Raw genomic sequence first — 18,495 nt, 5'->3', positions numbered from 1 at the left:
TTTTTTTTCTTTTTGAGACAGGGTCTGGGTCTCCCTGTTCTGGCTGACCTGGAACTCACTATGTAAACCAGGCTGGCCCTGAACTCACAGAGGTCCGCCTGCCTCTGCCTCCTGAGTGCTGGGATTAAAGGCGTGTGCCACCACACCAGGCTTAATTAAATGTATTTAACATTAATGCAACTGCATGTTGAAATTATGCCTGGAGAAGTTAATTTTGGAGTACTTCACACTAGATAACTTTACCGTATTCCTGAGAAATAGCATTGAATGTCAGTCTTAAATCTGTTTTAGATTTTAACAATATTGGGCTATTTTGTCTAAAGTACATTATGAAATTTTCCTTGTGACATTGCAGGTAACAGAGAGGAGTGGTAGGTGTTCCTGAGTGAGAGTTCAGAGGGTTAGGACTAACCTTTGTCGGCAAAAAGTATATATCAGGAAATCCACAGCATATGTCAGGGGGCAGCGAGTCTTCCAGTACTTGTTCCTCCTGATCCCACCGTGCCCCCTCGATGAATAAACCAAAAATGTAAACTCCTTTCTGTGTGTGGTCGGAGCGCAGAGACTAGGGAGAGGGAGAGGGAGAGGAGAGGTCAGGGTGCTTCCGTCAGAAGCTTTGAGCCTCAGGCTGAGTGAGACGCATTCCCACCATGGGGCATCCCTGTCTCATGCTGTTCCTGTTCTGAATGCTAAGGTGAAGCCTTCATCTTTACCTCAGGCTTTGTAGGTTATGGTATAATAATGGTTTTGAGGAGACAAGTATTTTCAAACAGACCCCAAATTTCTATAATCAACCGTGCAGCTGAGTTTCTTAAAAGAAACAAGAGCAAGCAAGCACAAGGCCCTGGGTTCAGTCCTTGGCTCTGGGTAAAAAAAAAAAACGAGCATCCACAAAAGGAGTCAGCGATTAGTCACCTGCCTTTCCCATGGGGTTCTGATGCCTAGTAAGGACCTGGAGATTGAAAACAGGCTGGAAGCGTTCTGTATTTATCTTTGATACAAGTGAAATAAGTTGCTAGCTTTAAACAAGGGTTTGAGTTTCTGAAAACAGAATTGCCAGCAGCAGTAGACTGCTTCTCCTCTGGTCTGGTGGGTCTCTGAGGAGGCAGCGTGGGCACAGCTGTCCTGGGCCAGCCTTTTAACGGAGCTGCAGGGTAGGCAAGATTTCTAGGCTGTCTCTTCTGGAATGTGGCCATGCTTAGAGGTGCAAGCTGAATTCATAGAAAGCACTTGTATTTTGGCTTGTTCTATAAAAGCCTTCCTGGGAATTACTGTATTTAGCAACTTTTATTCTTTTCTCCTTATGCTTTAGGTAATGGCAAGTTTCAGAGCGCACTTGTTCTAGTGTTGGTGATGTGACTTCTGTTTAGACGTCTGTGATTTGGTCATGGTATTTTTTTGAGACAGGGTCTCATGTAGCCTAGACTGGCCTTGAACTTGGTATGTCACTGAGGATGTCCTTGAACTCCTGATCCATCTGCCTCAGCCTTCTGAGTACTGGGGTCACAGGTGTGTGCCACCATACCTGGCTTGCCTTGACCGTTAGATACGTAGGTCTTTCCTCTGAAGAACAAAGTTTGTAAGTAATTTGTAAACAGCCCATTTTTGAATGATGTAATTCTCCAGAGAGCCTCTTAACAGTAATGGAAATAATCTTACCCTGAATCGAAGTTGGCTCTGGTGTAAAGCAAATAATCGAGCACCTGATTATGTACACTCTGGTACTTTGCTCTTATGTCTGTCCTAGTCAAAACTCAATATGCAGTATTTCCCTGCTGCTTTTTATGCCTCGAACCCATGCCACTTCTTAGTGTTCCTTCCTCCTCTTACTCTGACCTCATGCCCTCTTCACATCTGAAAAATGCTGTATTTTCCACAACCAGGACCCTAGTGCTTCTGTCTCTGTCCCTTAGAGGGGACGCAAGTCAAGAGCATAGTATTGTCTCCATCTAATGCTGGGTCTTCTGTCAAGTTATCATTATTGTTTTTTGGTCAGCTTCCTCCCTGAACATAAACTAAGCACAGAACCCATAGGAAGTCTCATATACAACTATACAACAACAACAGAAATCAGCAGGAAAAAGCTACAAATAAGGGGACATGCACATACCAACAGATGCACACAGCACAATAGAGACTCAAGAAACAGACAGCACTCCACTACAGCACCCCATAAGCAGACAGCCCTTCAGATGACCAGATGACCAGACAGCTGAAGTGTCAGCCAAGGGTCTCCCTATGGCCCCAGCTGACCTGGAACTCGCCATGTAGACAAGGCTGGCTGCTTCCTAAGTGCTGGGATTAAAGGCCTGTGCCACTACATCCAGCAGAACTTTAAGAAATTTGTAGCTAGCATAACACCTCATAATACTGAATACTGGCTCCTGAGTTCCAGGAAAAAAACAAGTGTATTACTGTTCTAGGAAGAAATTGATGAACTAAGTAGATGTTTAAGTTAAATTTAAAACTGGAGACATAAAAAGGGTCTAAGGCAACCGGCACTGATGGTCTCAATACTGCCACGATGCCAGTTTCCCATGAATCAAGACAACCTTTAAGAAGAGCAAAGCTGGAGGATTCTATACCCCACATCGAGACTTGCTGTGAAGCTATAATTGTTGAAACGTGTGGTGCTGGCACAAAGATGGACATGCCAGTCAGTAGAGCTGCTAAGAAGCTGCAGAAGCAGGCCCAAGCCTTCAGACAAAGCTCAAGTGGACAGGCGTGCACATTTCAATGAAAAAGAAACGTGCTATGTTGGGTGCTCATATGGACAGAAAAGGCACGGATCCTACCTCGGCCAATGCTCCCTGTGGGAAAGCAGCACAGCACACCTTTTAGACAGCACAGGAGAGGGCACAGCCCGAAGTACACAGTGATTCTTAATTAGGACAGAAAAGGACCTCACTCTAAAAGGCGAAAGTACATGTACTTCGTGGCAACAAAATTTTTCTTCAGCAAATGACACCGTGAAGAGTGTCTCATGCTGGGGAAGATGGCAGTATAGTCCACTGAAGGGCTCACATCCAGGGATTCTATGCATCAGTGACAAAGCCAGAAGGCTGATTAGGGAGGAGGAAAGATTCAGAACTCCAAGAAGCGCTTTCTTGAGGTGAACCTTTTTAGAAAATGATTTAGCCTGAAGTTGTCTCTGGGAACCCCTCAGGCCTGCAGCTGGTGTCAGAAGTGTAGGCAGTTAGTTTTCTTGGACTGTGCCCTTAATCTCAAATTAAAAATCCCACTCACAACAGCAACAGTTGTAAGAAAGTACTAAATATAATGTGTCAATGTGAAGAAAACTTACTGACATAAAGGACCTCAGTAAATGGAGAGACCATATTTCTAGGTGGCAAAAACAGTATTAAAAAGAATCGATTTGGAAACTTCTCAGAATCTTAACAGATTTAAAAGTGAATGGTTTTGTTCTTGGTGAATGATTCCAGAGCGAAAAAAGGAGATTTTTAAAAGGCACTGAACTTGGTAAAGGCAATGTGGCTTTTAACGTTTGGGGTGACAGAAGGCAGTGCTGGAGTCTAGTAGGCACCTAGCTGGTTGAGCTGATCGTACAGGCTGTCCTCCTGGAGTCTTTGGAGTGTTGGCTGGGGCGTCAGCCTGGTAAGCTGACTGAGCTCTGAGACAAGTAGGACATTGGGTGGTGTTTGGACTTCTTTATCCACCACTCAGTGCCTGGCAGTGTGAGCACGTGGCTGAGGGAATGGCTGATCCAATGACTGAGCCATCACCTTTGCAGTCTCCTCAGCATCCCCATACCTGGAATGCTCTCTTGACTACGTTGAGCCTCTTAGGGAGAAGTATGGAGAGTGCATCCTCTTTCTTATCTTCAGTGCCAGGAACCACTTTGTGAGTAAAAGTAAGGCTGTCGTGGAGATTCCCGGGGACCTCCCATAGTGTTGAAGTACAGCAGTAAGAAAGGCTTTGGGTAAAAGCATAGTAACAAAGTTTCTAGTTAGCCTGGGCTTCCTGGGGGTGGGGAGTGGGGGGCACCATGGTTGCCCATGGAGATGGAAGAAAAGAGCCAGGAAGGAAGGGTGATGGGGTGTTGTGTAGCAATTTCCTCTGAGAATAAAACTCAGTCTTGGAGGGAAGCTTTTTAGTTCAGGATGTTCTAAAGGTGAAACATTCCATCCTGCAGGGGAGCTCCCTAACCTCCAGAAGTAAGCAAAAAAGCTTTAGGAAGTCCCTGAAACTGGTGAGATTTGCTAGGCCCCATCTCTCCTAAGCATTTATGAACCATAAGGACTGCTGAGAGACTCGGACAAACTGAGCTGCCTGAAAGAGGCAGACACCAGCCACACTGCTTGAAGCTGCCTGCAAGTGCTGCAGTGAGCTCCAGGTTTCCAGCTTTTGTGAGCTGTCACCCCATGCTGGGTGGGCTTTTGGTGATGCAGCTACCTTTGAGTCATTTTTGTTCCTGTAAGTAACAAAACTCGCTAGTTCACCAAGTTGGACTTTGGTGGAATCCTTAACTTCAGTCTGTATTTCTCTGTCTGGAGTAGACATTTAAATGTTCACATCTCCCCTGGAATAGTGCCACAGAACTTGGGGTGAGGCTGGAGCACAGCAGGGACTAGCTGCCCACACCCATCAGACCTGTTCATATGAGTTGTGTCTGTAGGCCCTTTGGGGCGTAGGGCTACAAATCCTGGGATGTGAGCCTTTTCCGATCCCATCCTGGCTGATCATCGTACCTCACCCCCTTGGTAGCAGGGATGGGTTCTGAATGAGTACATAGCTCAGGGTTCCTGAGTCCTTCTCAGGCATGTAGACATGCAGGGAAGAGGAAATCCCCTTTCCTTTGGGCTTGCTAACCTGCCTGTGGCCATTTTGCCCCATATTGCATGGAGGAAGGATACAGAGGACAGAAAAATGATGTGACAGATTATCACTTTCAACCAATCCATTAGCCTCTTCCCTGTTCATTCCATTGTTAGCATCCACCCAGCTTTCCATGCCAGAGGCCTTGCGTCCTGCTGAGCCTCTGCTCTTATCACATCATCTCAAACATGGAGGCCAACTGGTTCTGTCTCCTGAATGCCCCTCTGTCCAACTCCTCTCCTGCCCCCTGGCCAGAACCCTGTTGCATGCAGGTCACTGCCAACTTTTGCCTAGAAACAAATTTCTCTGTGTCCAATACCAGCCTTGGGCCTTTCCAGCCTACCAATGCCCTTCTTCCCTGTCACAGCCATTACCTGTCACCTCTCTTGCCACTGCAGCAACTCCCTGCTGCCTTTCCCACAGCTGTCTGTCCAGCTTCCACCCCCATGTTCTCCCTCTGTGGGCCTTTTGTCTGTCCATGCTTAAACACTTGGCTTTTTAAGTCAGACAGGTTAAATTCAGAACGAAGCTTAGTACTTAGGTTTTTTTCCCCAGAGTCCTACAAGTTACTAGTTGTAGGGCTTGGGGCAGATCTCAACTTCTCTGTGCCACATTTTTCCTATCTGAACTACAGAATATATAGCAACAACTTCCTTGAGTGCTATGAGAATTGCTGAACAGCACAGTGCCAGGAAGCCCATAGTGCTGTGCAGGTACTGCATAATATTCTCTTCCTTGGTCCGTCTTGGATAATGCTTAACTGTTAGCAAGCTTTAAGTCTCAGAAGTCCTTTCCTTAGTGGCTTTCCCTGGTACTTAGGTAAGGTTTCCTGTTTTATGCTTCAAATGTGCTGATTCATGCAGATACTCATTTGGAAAGTCATTCATCCATTCTTCAAATATCTACTGAGAGCTGGGGATGCATTAGGTACTAGCGATGCAGCAACAAACAAACTATCTGGTCCCACCCTTGTGGAGCTCAGTCTCCTGCAGCTCTTCCATGGGCATCCATGGGTTGGCCCCATATTGACAGTTTGTCTTTCTTGCTGCTGAGCAGGTGGGGTGCTTTTTTATTTGAGGCAGGGTCTCCCTTTAGCCCCATCTGTCTTAGGACTCCCTGTATTTACCAGGCTGAACTCTGTCTCAGAGATCTGCCTGCCTCTGCCTTCCCAGTGCTGGGATTAAAGGTGTGTGCTACCATACCTGGCTCAACCAATTCTTGTTAAAAATGAATAGTGTGTGAAGTGTGGGTGTGATCCTATGTTTATGTGCTCATCTCTCGTGTAGGCCTTAGGGAAGGGGTCTCAGCATCGCCTCTTTGATCTCATAGGACTAATGGCTTGGAGATGAAAAAGTGGCCTGCCAAAGCCAGGTGAGGTCTGGGGTGTAGAAAAGGAGTGAGGGAAGGAGGTAGTGGAGCAGAACAGGCCCTGACCCCACAGGGCCGCAGGTGCTGTCTTCTGGGATTGTGGTTCCAACAGTGGTGCTGGAGAGACAGTGCAAATGTGCCAGAGCCAGATGTGGGCCTGCTCGGTGCTAGTGCTCACCTTGTGGAAAGAAGAAAGCAGGGAGCCAGTATCTTGTAGGAAATCCTCCAGGCAAATCATTCTCTGAGGTAGTCTGATGTCTGGATTTCTGGGTCAGTGACGTAGAAGACTGTTTCCAGGTCGTGACAAACTTCATGTACCTGGTGGGAAGCCAGTGGCAAAGCAGGGTGACTGAGGATAGAATAGCAGGGATTTGGTTTGAAGCCATGGATTTGGAAAAGCCTGACTGGACCTTGAGGAATCTTATCACTTGTTTCTGAGTTGCAGACTTCTCCTATAGCCAGTACCCGTGAGCCTTCATGGCCCAGGAGCCTTCTTAGCCCAGGAGGCTTCACAGCACAGGAGGCTTCTGGGCACAGGCTGGTTCTGGTTTGAATCTCAATGCTTCTAGTTGCTATACCTTGGGCAAGTCACTTTCTGTACTTTGCTTACTGTCCTCTGAAAGAGGATGACGATAGTGTCAGTAACCACTTCCCACTGTAGGTCCATCCTGAGAACTGTCAGGGTAAGCTCTGCCTTGGAGAAGATGCCTAACACATTATGCAGCTCTTAACCAGTGCTGCACAGGCTTTTCACACAGGTTTTACTCCGACCAAAACATAAATCACATTTAAAAAAGATTAATGCAACTACTTTCACAGTCCACATATCATCACCCCCCCCCACACACACCACACACACAACTAGCTTATGGTGGAAAGAGACATTCCATTTTAAGTTCTAGAGGTTATCTCCAGCTCTCAGGGTGGAAAAACCTTGGATGGACCCAACTTTGAGGTCTGTTTCTCACTGTAAATGGAAGATTTGAGGGAAACAAAAAACAAGAGGCCAAAATTATGAAAATAGGGAAATGTTAAGCTCTGAGCAGAATCAGGGAAGGATAGAACAGTGCTTGCTCGTACCGATGATATATTGCCTTGTAAGCCACTTTGGCCCAGGTGTTGAAGAAATTCACCCGCTGGATGAGATTGCTGACCCAGAAGCTCAGGGGCTTGCAGGACCTGTAGGCGTGCTTCTGTGGGATTCAGAGAGAGGTACATTGTTTCTGTAGATTAGTCTAGAGGTTATTAAGCACATTTCTACAAAATCTGACAATAGACTTGGAGAAATATCTTGGCAGGAGAGGCCATTTTCCAACTGAAAGCACACAATGAGAAGTCTGAAAATCATTTCAAAGACAAGATAACATCTTACCCAGAAGTGTCCATCCTGACCACTGCCTTTCATGACTTCTCCAAGCCCATCACACCTCACCTCCTTTTCCTTTCTGCAGACTGTCTTCACAGACCCCTGGGTTCCAATCCCTTCCTGGTACAAGTTCCTAGACGTTCCCACTGGCCAGTCCTTTTCCTTCTAGCCAGCAGAGCTGGCCCTGCCTTTGGGCTTCTGGGTGCTTCTCTCACCTGCAGCCACCACTGTCTACTCTGTCCCTGTTCATTAACAAGCCAAGGGGTAGAGGGGAAGGCTTCTTGATGAGGAATTTATGGCCTTTTCTTTTCTGTCCTCACTTCTAAATCTGGCCTTATTCTGACATGCTCACGGCCCCACCCCACCTTTGGGCGCTGTGAGGGCCCCCAGCTTTCTCGCTTGGCAGCCTGTGCTCTTACCCAGGTGCTGGTCAGGAGCCTCACTTTAAAGTCCTTCTAGCTCTGCACACTTTGATACCTGAGGACATCTGTCTTTATGCCCGCCTGGGCTCTGCACGGTGCCATTTGACCTAGCTGGATGTTTGAACCTGGCTAAACTCAGATCTGTCACAGTCAGACATGCAGCAGCTGTGTCATAGCCTCCTAACCCAGCAGCACCAGGAGCCCAGCCCTTTTTCCCTAGCTGGCTCCTAGGCCAGTCTACAAAGCTCCTCAGTGGGTGGCTATGGACTGGGAGGGTTTAAGGTCACTGAGCACAGGAACCCAGAAATCTTGTTCTGCTCTGAAGTTCTGTGATGCTGCATGTGAAGTCTGCAGATGACGTTTCAATTTTTTCACTAGTTTGGATCCAATTTTTAAAAAAATTATAGTTGTCATTGATGCCTTTAACCTTTCTCCATGTTTTCTACACAGGTGGAGTTCATTTTTTTATTACAAATTGAAAAAAAATAAATACTTTTTGTGTAGGAGTGTTTTGCCTGCATTGATGTATTTCCATGTCATGTAATGCCTGTGAAGGCCAGAAGAGGGCATCAGAGCAGTGAGTGCTCTTAACTGCTGAGCCCCATAGGTGTATTTTAAAAATCATTGAGAAGCAATTCACTGGGTTTAAAGGCATGTGCCACCGTGCCTGGCCTCAGCCTGCTTTCTTATGCAACACAGGCCCACCTGCCCAGGGGTGGCACCACCCACAGTGGGCTGGGCTCTCCCACAGCACTCAACAATCAAGAAGATGCCCCACAGACATGGCCATAGGCCAGTCCTCTGGAGGCAATTCCCCAGTTGAGGCTCCCTCAACTCAGATGTGTCAAGTTGACATTAAAGCTATCCAGCACAGATCCACTGGAACTTAAGTTATGGTTGTTAGCTGCTATGTAGGTTGGGAATTGAACCCAGGTCTGCTGCCAGAGCAGCCATTGCTCTTAACCGCTGAGCCATCTCTCCAGCCCTGTGATTACCTGTTTTTCTGGGTCACCCATGTTGCATGTGTCAGCACTTTGTTCCTTGTAGGTGTCTTAGTCCATTTTGTGCTGCTATGACAGACACTACAGACAAGCCTGACAAAACGTGCCACTGAAAGAGTCAGGTGTGGTGGTGCATACCAGCACTTGGGAGACAGAGGCAGGCCTGGTCTACATAGCTAGGGAGTTCCAGGCCAGCTGGGCTACAGGAGACCCTGTCTCAAAAAGAAAAACAAAAACACAAAAACACTTCTTGCTGAATTTTACGTTTTGTTATATTATTTTCCTGACATTTGATTCTCATTAAATTGGCTAAGTCATTTGTAGTACTTTCCTGTTCCCTACTGTATAGCTTACAGTTAAAATTTTTTAGAAAAATCTTTCCAGAGTGCTGGGATTAAAGGTGTGCACTACCTCACCCAGCACATTTAAAATTTTATGCTAATGGAACATGAATATGATAAAACAGAACAGTAGCCTGAGAGACACAAGATAGAAAATCTAAAATCAAAACCTCAACACACAGACCTGTTAATATTTTTGCTTTTCCTTCCAAAACTGTAAAACGCTTATGGAATTATTTGTCTATTTTTAATTTTTTGTGTGTGCGCCTGCTTGTCTATATGTGTACCACCTGTATGCAGTGCTCACAGAGGTCAGAAGAGGGCATCAGGTCCCCTGGAACCTGTCTTTAGCCACCAAGTAGGTGCTAGGAACCAAACCGGGGTCCTCTGCAAGAGTAGCCAGTACTCTTAACTGTGCTGTGTCTTCAGCCCCTAGTGTACTTTTATAAGCAAAATATAGATCTCTATAGTATTCTCAAGCTTTAACAAGCTTCTAGAACTTTTAACAAGACCTGGAGGGGGTCTTTCCATATCTGTATATACCTCATTGATGATGTGGCTGTACTGTAGTTTATATAACTAGATTACTAATCATAAATATCTAAATTGTTTTCAGATTTATTCTGTTACAGCTCTGGGATAAATATCTAAGATAAATTTAAGTAGAACTGCCAGATTGCCACCTGATTGGTTGTATTAATACATACTTGTACCAAAGAGATCAGCACAACGGTTACTAAGTATTTCCTCATGTTGATGTGCTTTAGTGAAAGTGGTCAGTGGAACCTGGACATTTCTTTCGGGCAAGTAAACGAAGTAGTGCTTGCTTACCTGCCACAGTGCTGGCACTTGTGCACTAAGGAAAGAGTCGTAGATCTCCTCCAGCTCCTGAGTGAGGATGCTCTCTCCTTTTAGAGCAAGTTGAAGATCTTGTAAAGATTTATGTATGACAAATAATAGCTTGTCAAAACGCTTTATTTCTTGGTTCAGAAAGGTTATCAAGGCACAGTGGATAAGGGGATCCCAACCTGAATTTAAAACAGAGAAGGAAACTTTCTTATAGGGTAAGAAGGTCTGCATGGTGGGACACAGACTCCAGAGTTGGAGGAATTTCATGTGTCTTGACCAGAGGTTGGTAAACATTTTCTGGAGAGTATTTTATGGGCCAACCATACTGTCTGTTATGATCAATTCTTTTCTCATAGTACGATGTAGCCACACCTAATATGCAAATGAAAAAGCACCAGCTATAGGAGAAAGCCTTACCTGCATTCCCAGGTTTGAACTTCATGTAATGGTTATGTGTCACAAAGTACATTCCTTTTTCAACCATTTAAAAAAAGAAAGTTAAAAACAGCACAGGTGTGGTGGCACATGCATTTGATGCCAGCACTTCTGAGGCAGAGGCCAGCCTGGTCTACTTAGTGAGTTCCAGCCCAGCCAGAGCTACACAGTAATACCTGTCTTAAATAAACTTTTTTTGCTTGCAGGCTCAGTAAAAAAAAAAAAAGGCTGCCTTTAGCCTGAAGGCCAGGTCTGAGAGATGCATCCTTAGATTTCCTCCCTGTGCTAACATCACTGCACTTGCTCAAACTAAGACATCCTGTCATCACTAAGTGATCCTATCTCATGGGACCACTCTTGAGTGGGTCCTCTGTCGACTGAAACATCACTATGCATTTTGGTAAACTGTTGCTCAACATTTGGCTCCAAAATGAATTTTTAAGAAGAGTTAGTTTGGGGCTGGAGAGATGGCTCAGTGGTTAAGAGCACTGACTGCTCTTGCAGAGGACCTGGGTTCTAATCCTAGCACCCTATGGTGGCTAACAACTGTCCATAAGTCCAGTTCCAGGGGATCTGATGCCCTCTTCTGACCTCCTCAAGCATTGCAAGACATGGGTGAACTTACATACATGCAGACAATACACTTATACAAATAATAAAATATTAAAAAAGAGTTAGATTATGGATGTTAAAATTTCACTTGGAAAATTCCCCCAATTTGGGCATTTAGCTTCTCATAGCTGGGCCAGGCAGCCCTGGGCCTGACTTCACCTAAGTGTTCCCTTTTCTAAATCTTACTGTTATAAACATCATTCCAGAGACCAGAGGACAGGAGAGCAGGGCTCAGATTCCCTAGTGTCTGCACTCTCTACTGTGATTGCTGTTCTTTCAGTTTTGATCTTGGTGCCTGAGCTCCCTCCTCCCTCATACTACATCACCATTTTCCTCTCTCCTGCCATCTTCTGTGGCGGCTGGGTGGGGGTTGGCCATTTCATGCTCTGGTGCCTCTATCTCCTTTCTGGAGCCAGAATCCTTTGTTGACGAAGCTGTGGCAAGGGGAAAAGCCAGGGCCTGTGCTTACCTTCAACGTTTTTATAGAGCTTCTCCCAGGTAGAGCTTGACATAAAAAATTTTAACGTGCATTGACTTCCAGACCCAGCAACGTCTTCTTTTTCCACTGTTAAGGGCAGCCGAACCATCATGTCAGACAGAATCTCCATCACTAAGTCATCATTGCTCTGTGTAGGACTGCAAAGGAATCAGGTGAAGAATGAGGCGTAGACTGTTTAATCTGGGAGTTCCCTGTCTGGGCCCCACAGGAGGTGAACAGCTTCTCAGAATGCACAGCTATAATACAGAGGACCTCAGATGCATGGAGTTCACTTTACAGATGAGAAAACTGTCGAATGACTTAGATGTTTATTAAAATAGGTCTTTTTAAAGCTTTCTTAGCTGGGTGTGGTGGCACACACCTTTAATCCCAGCACTCAGGAGGCAGAGGCAGGCGGATCTCTGAGTTCGAGTCCAGCCTGGTCTACATAGCAAGTTCCAGGCCAGCTGGGACTACAGGGAGACCCTGCCTCAAAAATACCAAAAAACAAACTTTCTTAAGGCTTGTCTCCAGAATGCTGTCACCTGAATGTGTCTGCCTAAGATAGACATAAACCAGGAGTGAGTGAGAGAACAGACGGCGTGCTCAAGCAGCTTACAGCATTCCCAACTGCGTGTTGCATTCCTCTGCTCACTGCAGGGCTTTCTGGTCACACACTCAGTGGGCAATTCCAGGACCAGTGTGTGCACATGGCTGGATGACAGTGGCGTTACATGGAACCAGAAGTCCTAGGGCTGGAGGAACTTCTGGAATTCTTCCAAAAGTGAGGAACCAGGGCCCAGGGAGCTGACAGGCCAGAAAGGGAGTGAGCAGGAAACAGCTCCACTCTTTTGAGCTCCCTCTCTGGTACTCTCTCTGCTAGTAGGGACTGACTTTTTTATCCAACACTCCAGGTCTCTCTTCAGTCACTAAAATGAATCTGTCCTTCAAAGTAGCCACCACTAATGAGACTTCTTAAGCCCTTACAGTTCACCTGAGGAAATGTATTTCCTTACTTGGTTTGGTCATCATGCTTTGGATTTGACTTTAGAGTTTGGTTTCTTAGTAGCCATCTAAAGTGGCTTTAAGTAATTTCAGAATTTGAAAGGTCTGTTATATTGACTATGAGATCTTCCAAGTTAAGTCTCGTAGACCAGTTTCCAGTGTTTTGAACAAAGATACATGGTGGGGATAATCACAGCCTGTTTATAAACAACCAAGGGGATGTTAGTAAACATGTAGGATGTTTGTTGAATGTATTCCTCTTGTGTGGCTGTTTCTTCCAAATTGAATTTTCCCTTCTAGAGAGAGGTTCCTTAATACTAAGGAAGAAAAAAAAAACTCAGAAGTAAATACAAGTCACAAGTCTCAGGATGCTCCTGAAACTCAGAAGCCTCACAAGCCCAAGCTTGTATAATTAACAACTGCTAGGCAGAAGAGATGCTGCTGAGCCCAGCTGCCTGAAGTACAGGGAACACCAGGGATGCGGCTTTCCTAACTTGTTACCCACGCTCCTGTTAGTAACACCAATAATCTCACTAGCTTACTACAGTAGATTTGGGAGGAATTATTTCTTGTGTCTTTTGCCAGCTCCCTGTCTGAGGTGAATAGACATTTGCTCACTTTTCCCCGTCTACAGAAACTCCACCTGCTGCTCTGGAAACATGTTGGATGTTTCCAGTGGGATACCCTTCTTTCCACTTGTGCAGTTTTCCTACACGAAGCAGATGGTACATAGTCACTTGCCAATGAATTAGCACTTGAATTATCTCCATTTTGTGTCAGTAGAACAACATTGGATGACATGATCAAACAGTGCAACTCAAGTGCCAAGGCCAGAATTCAGTCCAATGTCATTTGAATAGTCATGATCCAAAGAGATAAGAAGGCTGTAAGGGAATGCAGAATTCCAGCTGGTTTAGAGGTACTTTGGAAAACAGACATATTTTAACAGCTAAAGAGATATAAACCTCAATCTTTAGGTATTAGAGATTATGTAGCTGGAATTCAGGGATGTGGGTGATGTAGCCACTCTGCACAGAATTATGGAGCTATTCTTACATTTGCAACTATAAGCAGAGTTTAGGGTATCTATCAATGTTCCTAACCAGAAATAATTCAAGTAAAGCATTTTCACCTCTGTGAAGACTTAAGAATCAGATGTAAACAGGTTGAACCGAATTAAAATACAGAAAAGATTTTGTGTTAATGAATGTTAGCATCTAAAATATGTGTGTATTTGTGTGTGCACATGTGTGCCAGGTGCATTTGCCTGTGTGGTCATGTGTGGAGGCAGAAGTGGATGTTAAGATATCTTCCTCAGTTATATCTCAAACTTGTTTTTTATTTGAGACAAGAGCTCTTACTGAGCCTGGAGGTCACTGTTTTGGCTAGACTGGCTGGCCAGAGAGTCCTCAGGACATGACTATCTCCTCCTCCTAGCCTACAGAGGGGTGCCACCATGCCTGGGTTTTATGTGGGTTCTGGGGATCTGAACTTAGATCCTTATGTTTGCACAGCAACTGAGCCAACTTCCCAGCCCATAAATATTTGTGATATTCAAGAGATTTTGGCTTCTTAAATTTGAGAGGTCAAACTTGTGACTCTATTGAAAAAGTGGGGAGGGAGGTTTAAGTGGGAAGAGGAATGGAAGAATAGATTAGAGGAAGGGGTTAGGGGAGACATAACTAACATTAAGGATATTCGAAAAAGCCATATGAAAACCAACTGGTTTATAAGCTTAATACATATGTTTATATTCATATAAAAGAGTTTAATTGGAGTTGTTCTACACAGGGGATTATGTTCCTAGAAGCCATACATAGGTTGCCAAATAAAAAACCCAGTACCAGGTATGGGATACTTTTCCTCGAGTTGTTGGTCAGAAGTGTCCCAGAGACCCCTAAACAATGCAAGCAATGTGGGCTATTGCCACTGCTTTGTTTGCCCACTGGAACTTGATGGTAAGACAGTATGGCTGAAGATACCACATACTTTGCTCATAGAACATGGAGCTCCCAAGTTGGTACTGACTAAGAAGCCTCCTCCCTGCTGGCTAGCTCTCATAGTGCTAGAAGATGCTGTGCTGGGGGTAAAAGTCAGCAAGTCTTACTCAGCTGTGAACCCTGTGAGCTACAATAATGACCAATGTGGCAAGATATGCCCAAGGGGCACAACTTGTTAAGGGGGTAACCAACTGCTTTCTGCTTGGCGTTAAGGCTGGCTCCACAGGGAACATATACATGGAACATATACATGCTTGGTATTGCAAACCTGGCCAAGAATGTATGGTTGGGGAGCTTGTGGGCCAGAAGGGTGAACCCACTAGTATTATTTTGCTGAATGGACATAGTATCAAACTGCCTTCTACATTCATCTCTCTGCCCACAGGTTAGTGCAGCTCTCAGAATATTTTCTTTGTGCAGTGGATGGCAGTTAACACAGAAACTCACTAGACACAGTACAGAGAATAATGATTACAGAGCACTCAGCCACAAATGGGACATCCCTATCACGCCCCTCCCAAGCTCAGGGACTGTTGTGGAAGAAGAGGCATGAAGACTGTAAGAGCCAGAGATCAGGGAAGACTGGAATAAAACAGTGTCTTTTGGACATGACAGGACCACTACTCATGTCATAGCAGCTGTGGTTGTTTGAACAAGACCTGTACAAGATCAAGCCAATCAACATTCTAGTATGGAGAGGGAAGGGGTTCATGAGCCCCCACCCCCAACTGGGGGGGGCTAATGGACAGTTGATGGCTTCTAGAGGAGAGATAGTCAGTTTTAAGAGCATGGTCCTGGTAGGTTGACCATGCTCCAGTGGATGGCCCCACACCAGAAGTATCTGGACACCAGAAATTGGGTTTACTGAGTTATTAAATTGAAAAAAAAAGGGTAGGGGCTGGAGAGATGGCTTGGGGGTTAAGAGAGCACTGGCTGCTCTTGCAGAGCACCCAGGTTCTGTTCCCAGCATCCACATGGTGGCTGACAGCCATCTGTAACTCCAGTTCCAGGGGATCCAGTGTCCTTCTCTGGCCTCCATGGGCATTGTATGACATGGGTACACTTACAAACATTCAGGCAAAACACTCATACACATAAAATAAAAATAAGTACATTTAAAAATTTTTAAACTTAAAAAAAGGACACAAAGTTGGGGGAGTAGGGAATTGAGGGTGGAACTGGGAGGGGTTAAGGAGTTGAGGGTAAATATGATCAAAATACATTGTATAAAATTCTCAAAGAATTAAAAATATTAGACAAAGAGATAATGAAAATGATTTAAATTGAAATCCAGCTAAACTGATAAGAGAATAAAATGAGATTTACTATGTTTATTTGATTAATTATTAGATTTTATTTTTGGTTTTCTTTTGAGACAGGGTATCCCTATAGCCCCAGCTGGCCTCGAATTCACTTTGTATACCAGGCTGGTCTTGAACTCAGAGATCGCCTGCCTCTGCGTCCCAAGAGCTGGGATTAAAGGTGTGAGCCACCATGCCTGGCCTAATTAGATTACTGACAGACTTGAGAAGATCTGGCAGACAGGCAATAGATGTGTACTAACTTTATAACAAATATTAATATATTTGAAAATGTTTGATCAAGTCAACAAATGAGATCCAACATTATTTAAAGGTCTTGAAAAACTGGTTGTTTAAGGTACATTAGACCTAGAAGGTGAAACGGTAAACTGAGCTGAAGTCATTCGACTCTTGGAGTCACTGTCACTGTCTGTGACTTAGATAGACATGGGGAGCCTGAGACAGAAGACACTCAGTGGCTTCTTCATGTTTGCAAAGGAATGTAGAACTAGGATTTGAAGCCAGGCCTGATGAGAAAGGCAGAGGAGGAAGTGAGTACACCTGAGATTCATTTCCTGAACAGGCAGGATAAGCATCCTGGGAAATGTCCCCAGTGAGGGGTGGAGTTATCCGTCTAGCAGTGGAAGGTCCAGGTGCTCCAACCAGGTAATTCTGGCATGAAGAGACTTGATCTCATTTTTATAGTCTCAGGTGGAGGGGATCTGAATTTAGGGTGCATGCAGGATACCATTTGGACCTCACAACAGTGTTGAAAGGCAGACAGGTGAAGTAGTATTACCAGCACTGATGGGTGAAGATGTGGAAGTAGCATGGCTAGACTCAGAGCTCAGACAGCCATAATTCACACAGTTCTCATAGTGCAGGACGTGTCTGCCACACCACCCTCACTTCCATGATGGTTGTCTTTTCTTTTCCTATAAGTAAATATGGGGCCGGAGAGATGACTTAGCAGTTAAGAGCACATACTGCTCTTGTAGAGGACTCAGGTTCTGTTTCCAGCACACAGATGGTGCCTCACAACCACTTGTAACTTGGTTCCAAGGCTCTGATGCCCATTTCTGCCCACATACGCACACACAAGTAAATAATAAATTTTTTTTCCTATCTTTTTGAGGCAGGGTCTCTCTGTAGCCCTAGCTGGCCTGAAACTCATTATGTAGACCAGGCAGGCTGGCCTTGAACTCAGAGATCTTCCTGCGTCTGCCTCCCAAGTGCTGGGACTACAGGCCCATGTCAGGCTGGCCTTAAATCTTAAAAAAAAAAAAAAAAGTAAATAGGACCCACAGGCTTCTCTCTCCGGGGTAAGCTGATTGGGCCTTTGGCGCCTTGACCCCCCACCCCCTCAGCCTCACCCGCCCATCTCCCCCACCGGTCTCTCCTCCTAGCCTGGGTCCTGTCCCATTCCTTGTCTGGGTGCCCCAGACACCTGGCTAACCACCACTGCTTCTTGATCCTGTGCATCCAGAGCAACTCAGTTCCTTCTCAGGTGCCCAAGAGCACTGCTTTTGGGCCTGGCCCCACCCTCACCTCCCTCTGCTTCCCTGGGCTGGCAGGACCCTCAGGCTTCTCTCTCCAGGGGAAGTTGATTGGGCCCTCCCTGCCTTGACTCCCCCCAGCCTCACTCACCCTCCCATCTCCCCCACCTCTCTCTCCTCCTAGCCTGGGTCATGTCCCACTCCTTGTCTTGGGCCCCAGATACCCGAGGAACCACCACTGCTTCTTCCTAATCCTTTGCATCCAGAGCAACTCAGTTCCTTCTCAGGTCCCCAGGAGCACTGCTTCTGGGCCCGGCCCCACCCTCACCTCCCTCTGCCTCCCTAGGTCTGCACAACCCGCCAGCCTCTTTCCTGGATGTTGGGGCTGACCTTTCCTCTTCCTGGTCCTTTGCATCCAGACCAACCCAGCTCCTCAGTGCAGTCTCCAGGGGCCCTTGGGGCCACCTCCCACCCCCAGCTTCCTTTGCATCTCTGGGTGGCACTGCCACCAGCTGCCCTAGACCAGCATCTTTCCTGGGCCAGGCTCCCAGGCCAGTCCAATCCCCAAATTCCTGAGGCCAAAATCTATCCTGGAGGGATTCAGACCCTAGGAGAAAGCCTGAGAGCATCTGACCTCATCTGACTTGGGCCTATGTGGGAACTCCTGAAGACAAAAGCAATCTGGCCACTCCAATATAAAATCAAAAGAGAGAACCAGAAGCTTAGAGGAACTAGCCGTTCATGCCCAAAAAGTAAAACACAAAGACACATAAAGTTCACAAAAAGAAGCAGACCTAAACTTGAAGGCTTGAGTCTCACACAAGAATCAGAAACTACAAAAGAAATTCACATGTCAAAATCACAGAGAAAAAATAATAACGTGAAAAACCAAAATAACATATCCCACCAAATACCAATAGTGTTCTAGAGGAGTACGATGAGAAGACCCTAGAGATAATGCAGGACATGGAACTCAAAAGAACAA

General features: G+C 45.6%; 1 protein-coding gene across 1 annotated transcript in view; it reads right to left on the bottom strand.

The window, feature by feature from the left end:
• Dnah14 (dynein axonemal heavy chain 14) overlaps positions 1-18,495 on the bottom strand; it is a 322,248-nt gene that overhangs the window by 393 nt on the left and 303,360 nt on the right. Inside the window, 7 exon segments of the mRNA XM_029559013.1 lie at positions 413-565; positions 3,772-3,884; positions 3,887-3,934; positions 6,383-6,522; positions 7,285-7,397; positions 10,166-10,362; positions 11,700-11,866. Of these exon segments, the coding sequence (XP_029414873.1) occupies positions 413-565; positions 3,772-3,884; positions 3,887-3,934; positions 6,383-6,522; positions 7,285-7,397; positions 10,166-10,362; positions 11,700-11,866 (931 nt within the window).

The sequence above is a fragment of the Nannospalax galili genome, unplaced genomic scaffold (genome assembly GCF_000622305.1).
Source record: "Nannospalax galili isolate Female #2095 unplaced genomic scaffold, S.galili_v1.0 scaffold368, whole genome shotgun sequence".
NCBI classification, from domain to species: domain Eukaryota; kingdom Metazoa; phylum Chordata; class Mammalia; order Rodentia; family Spalacidae; genus Nannospalax; species Nannospalax galili.
This window is presented reverse-complemented; position numbering and strand designations above follow the sequence as displayed.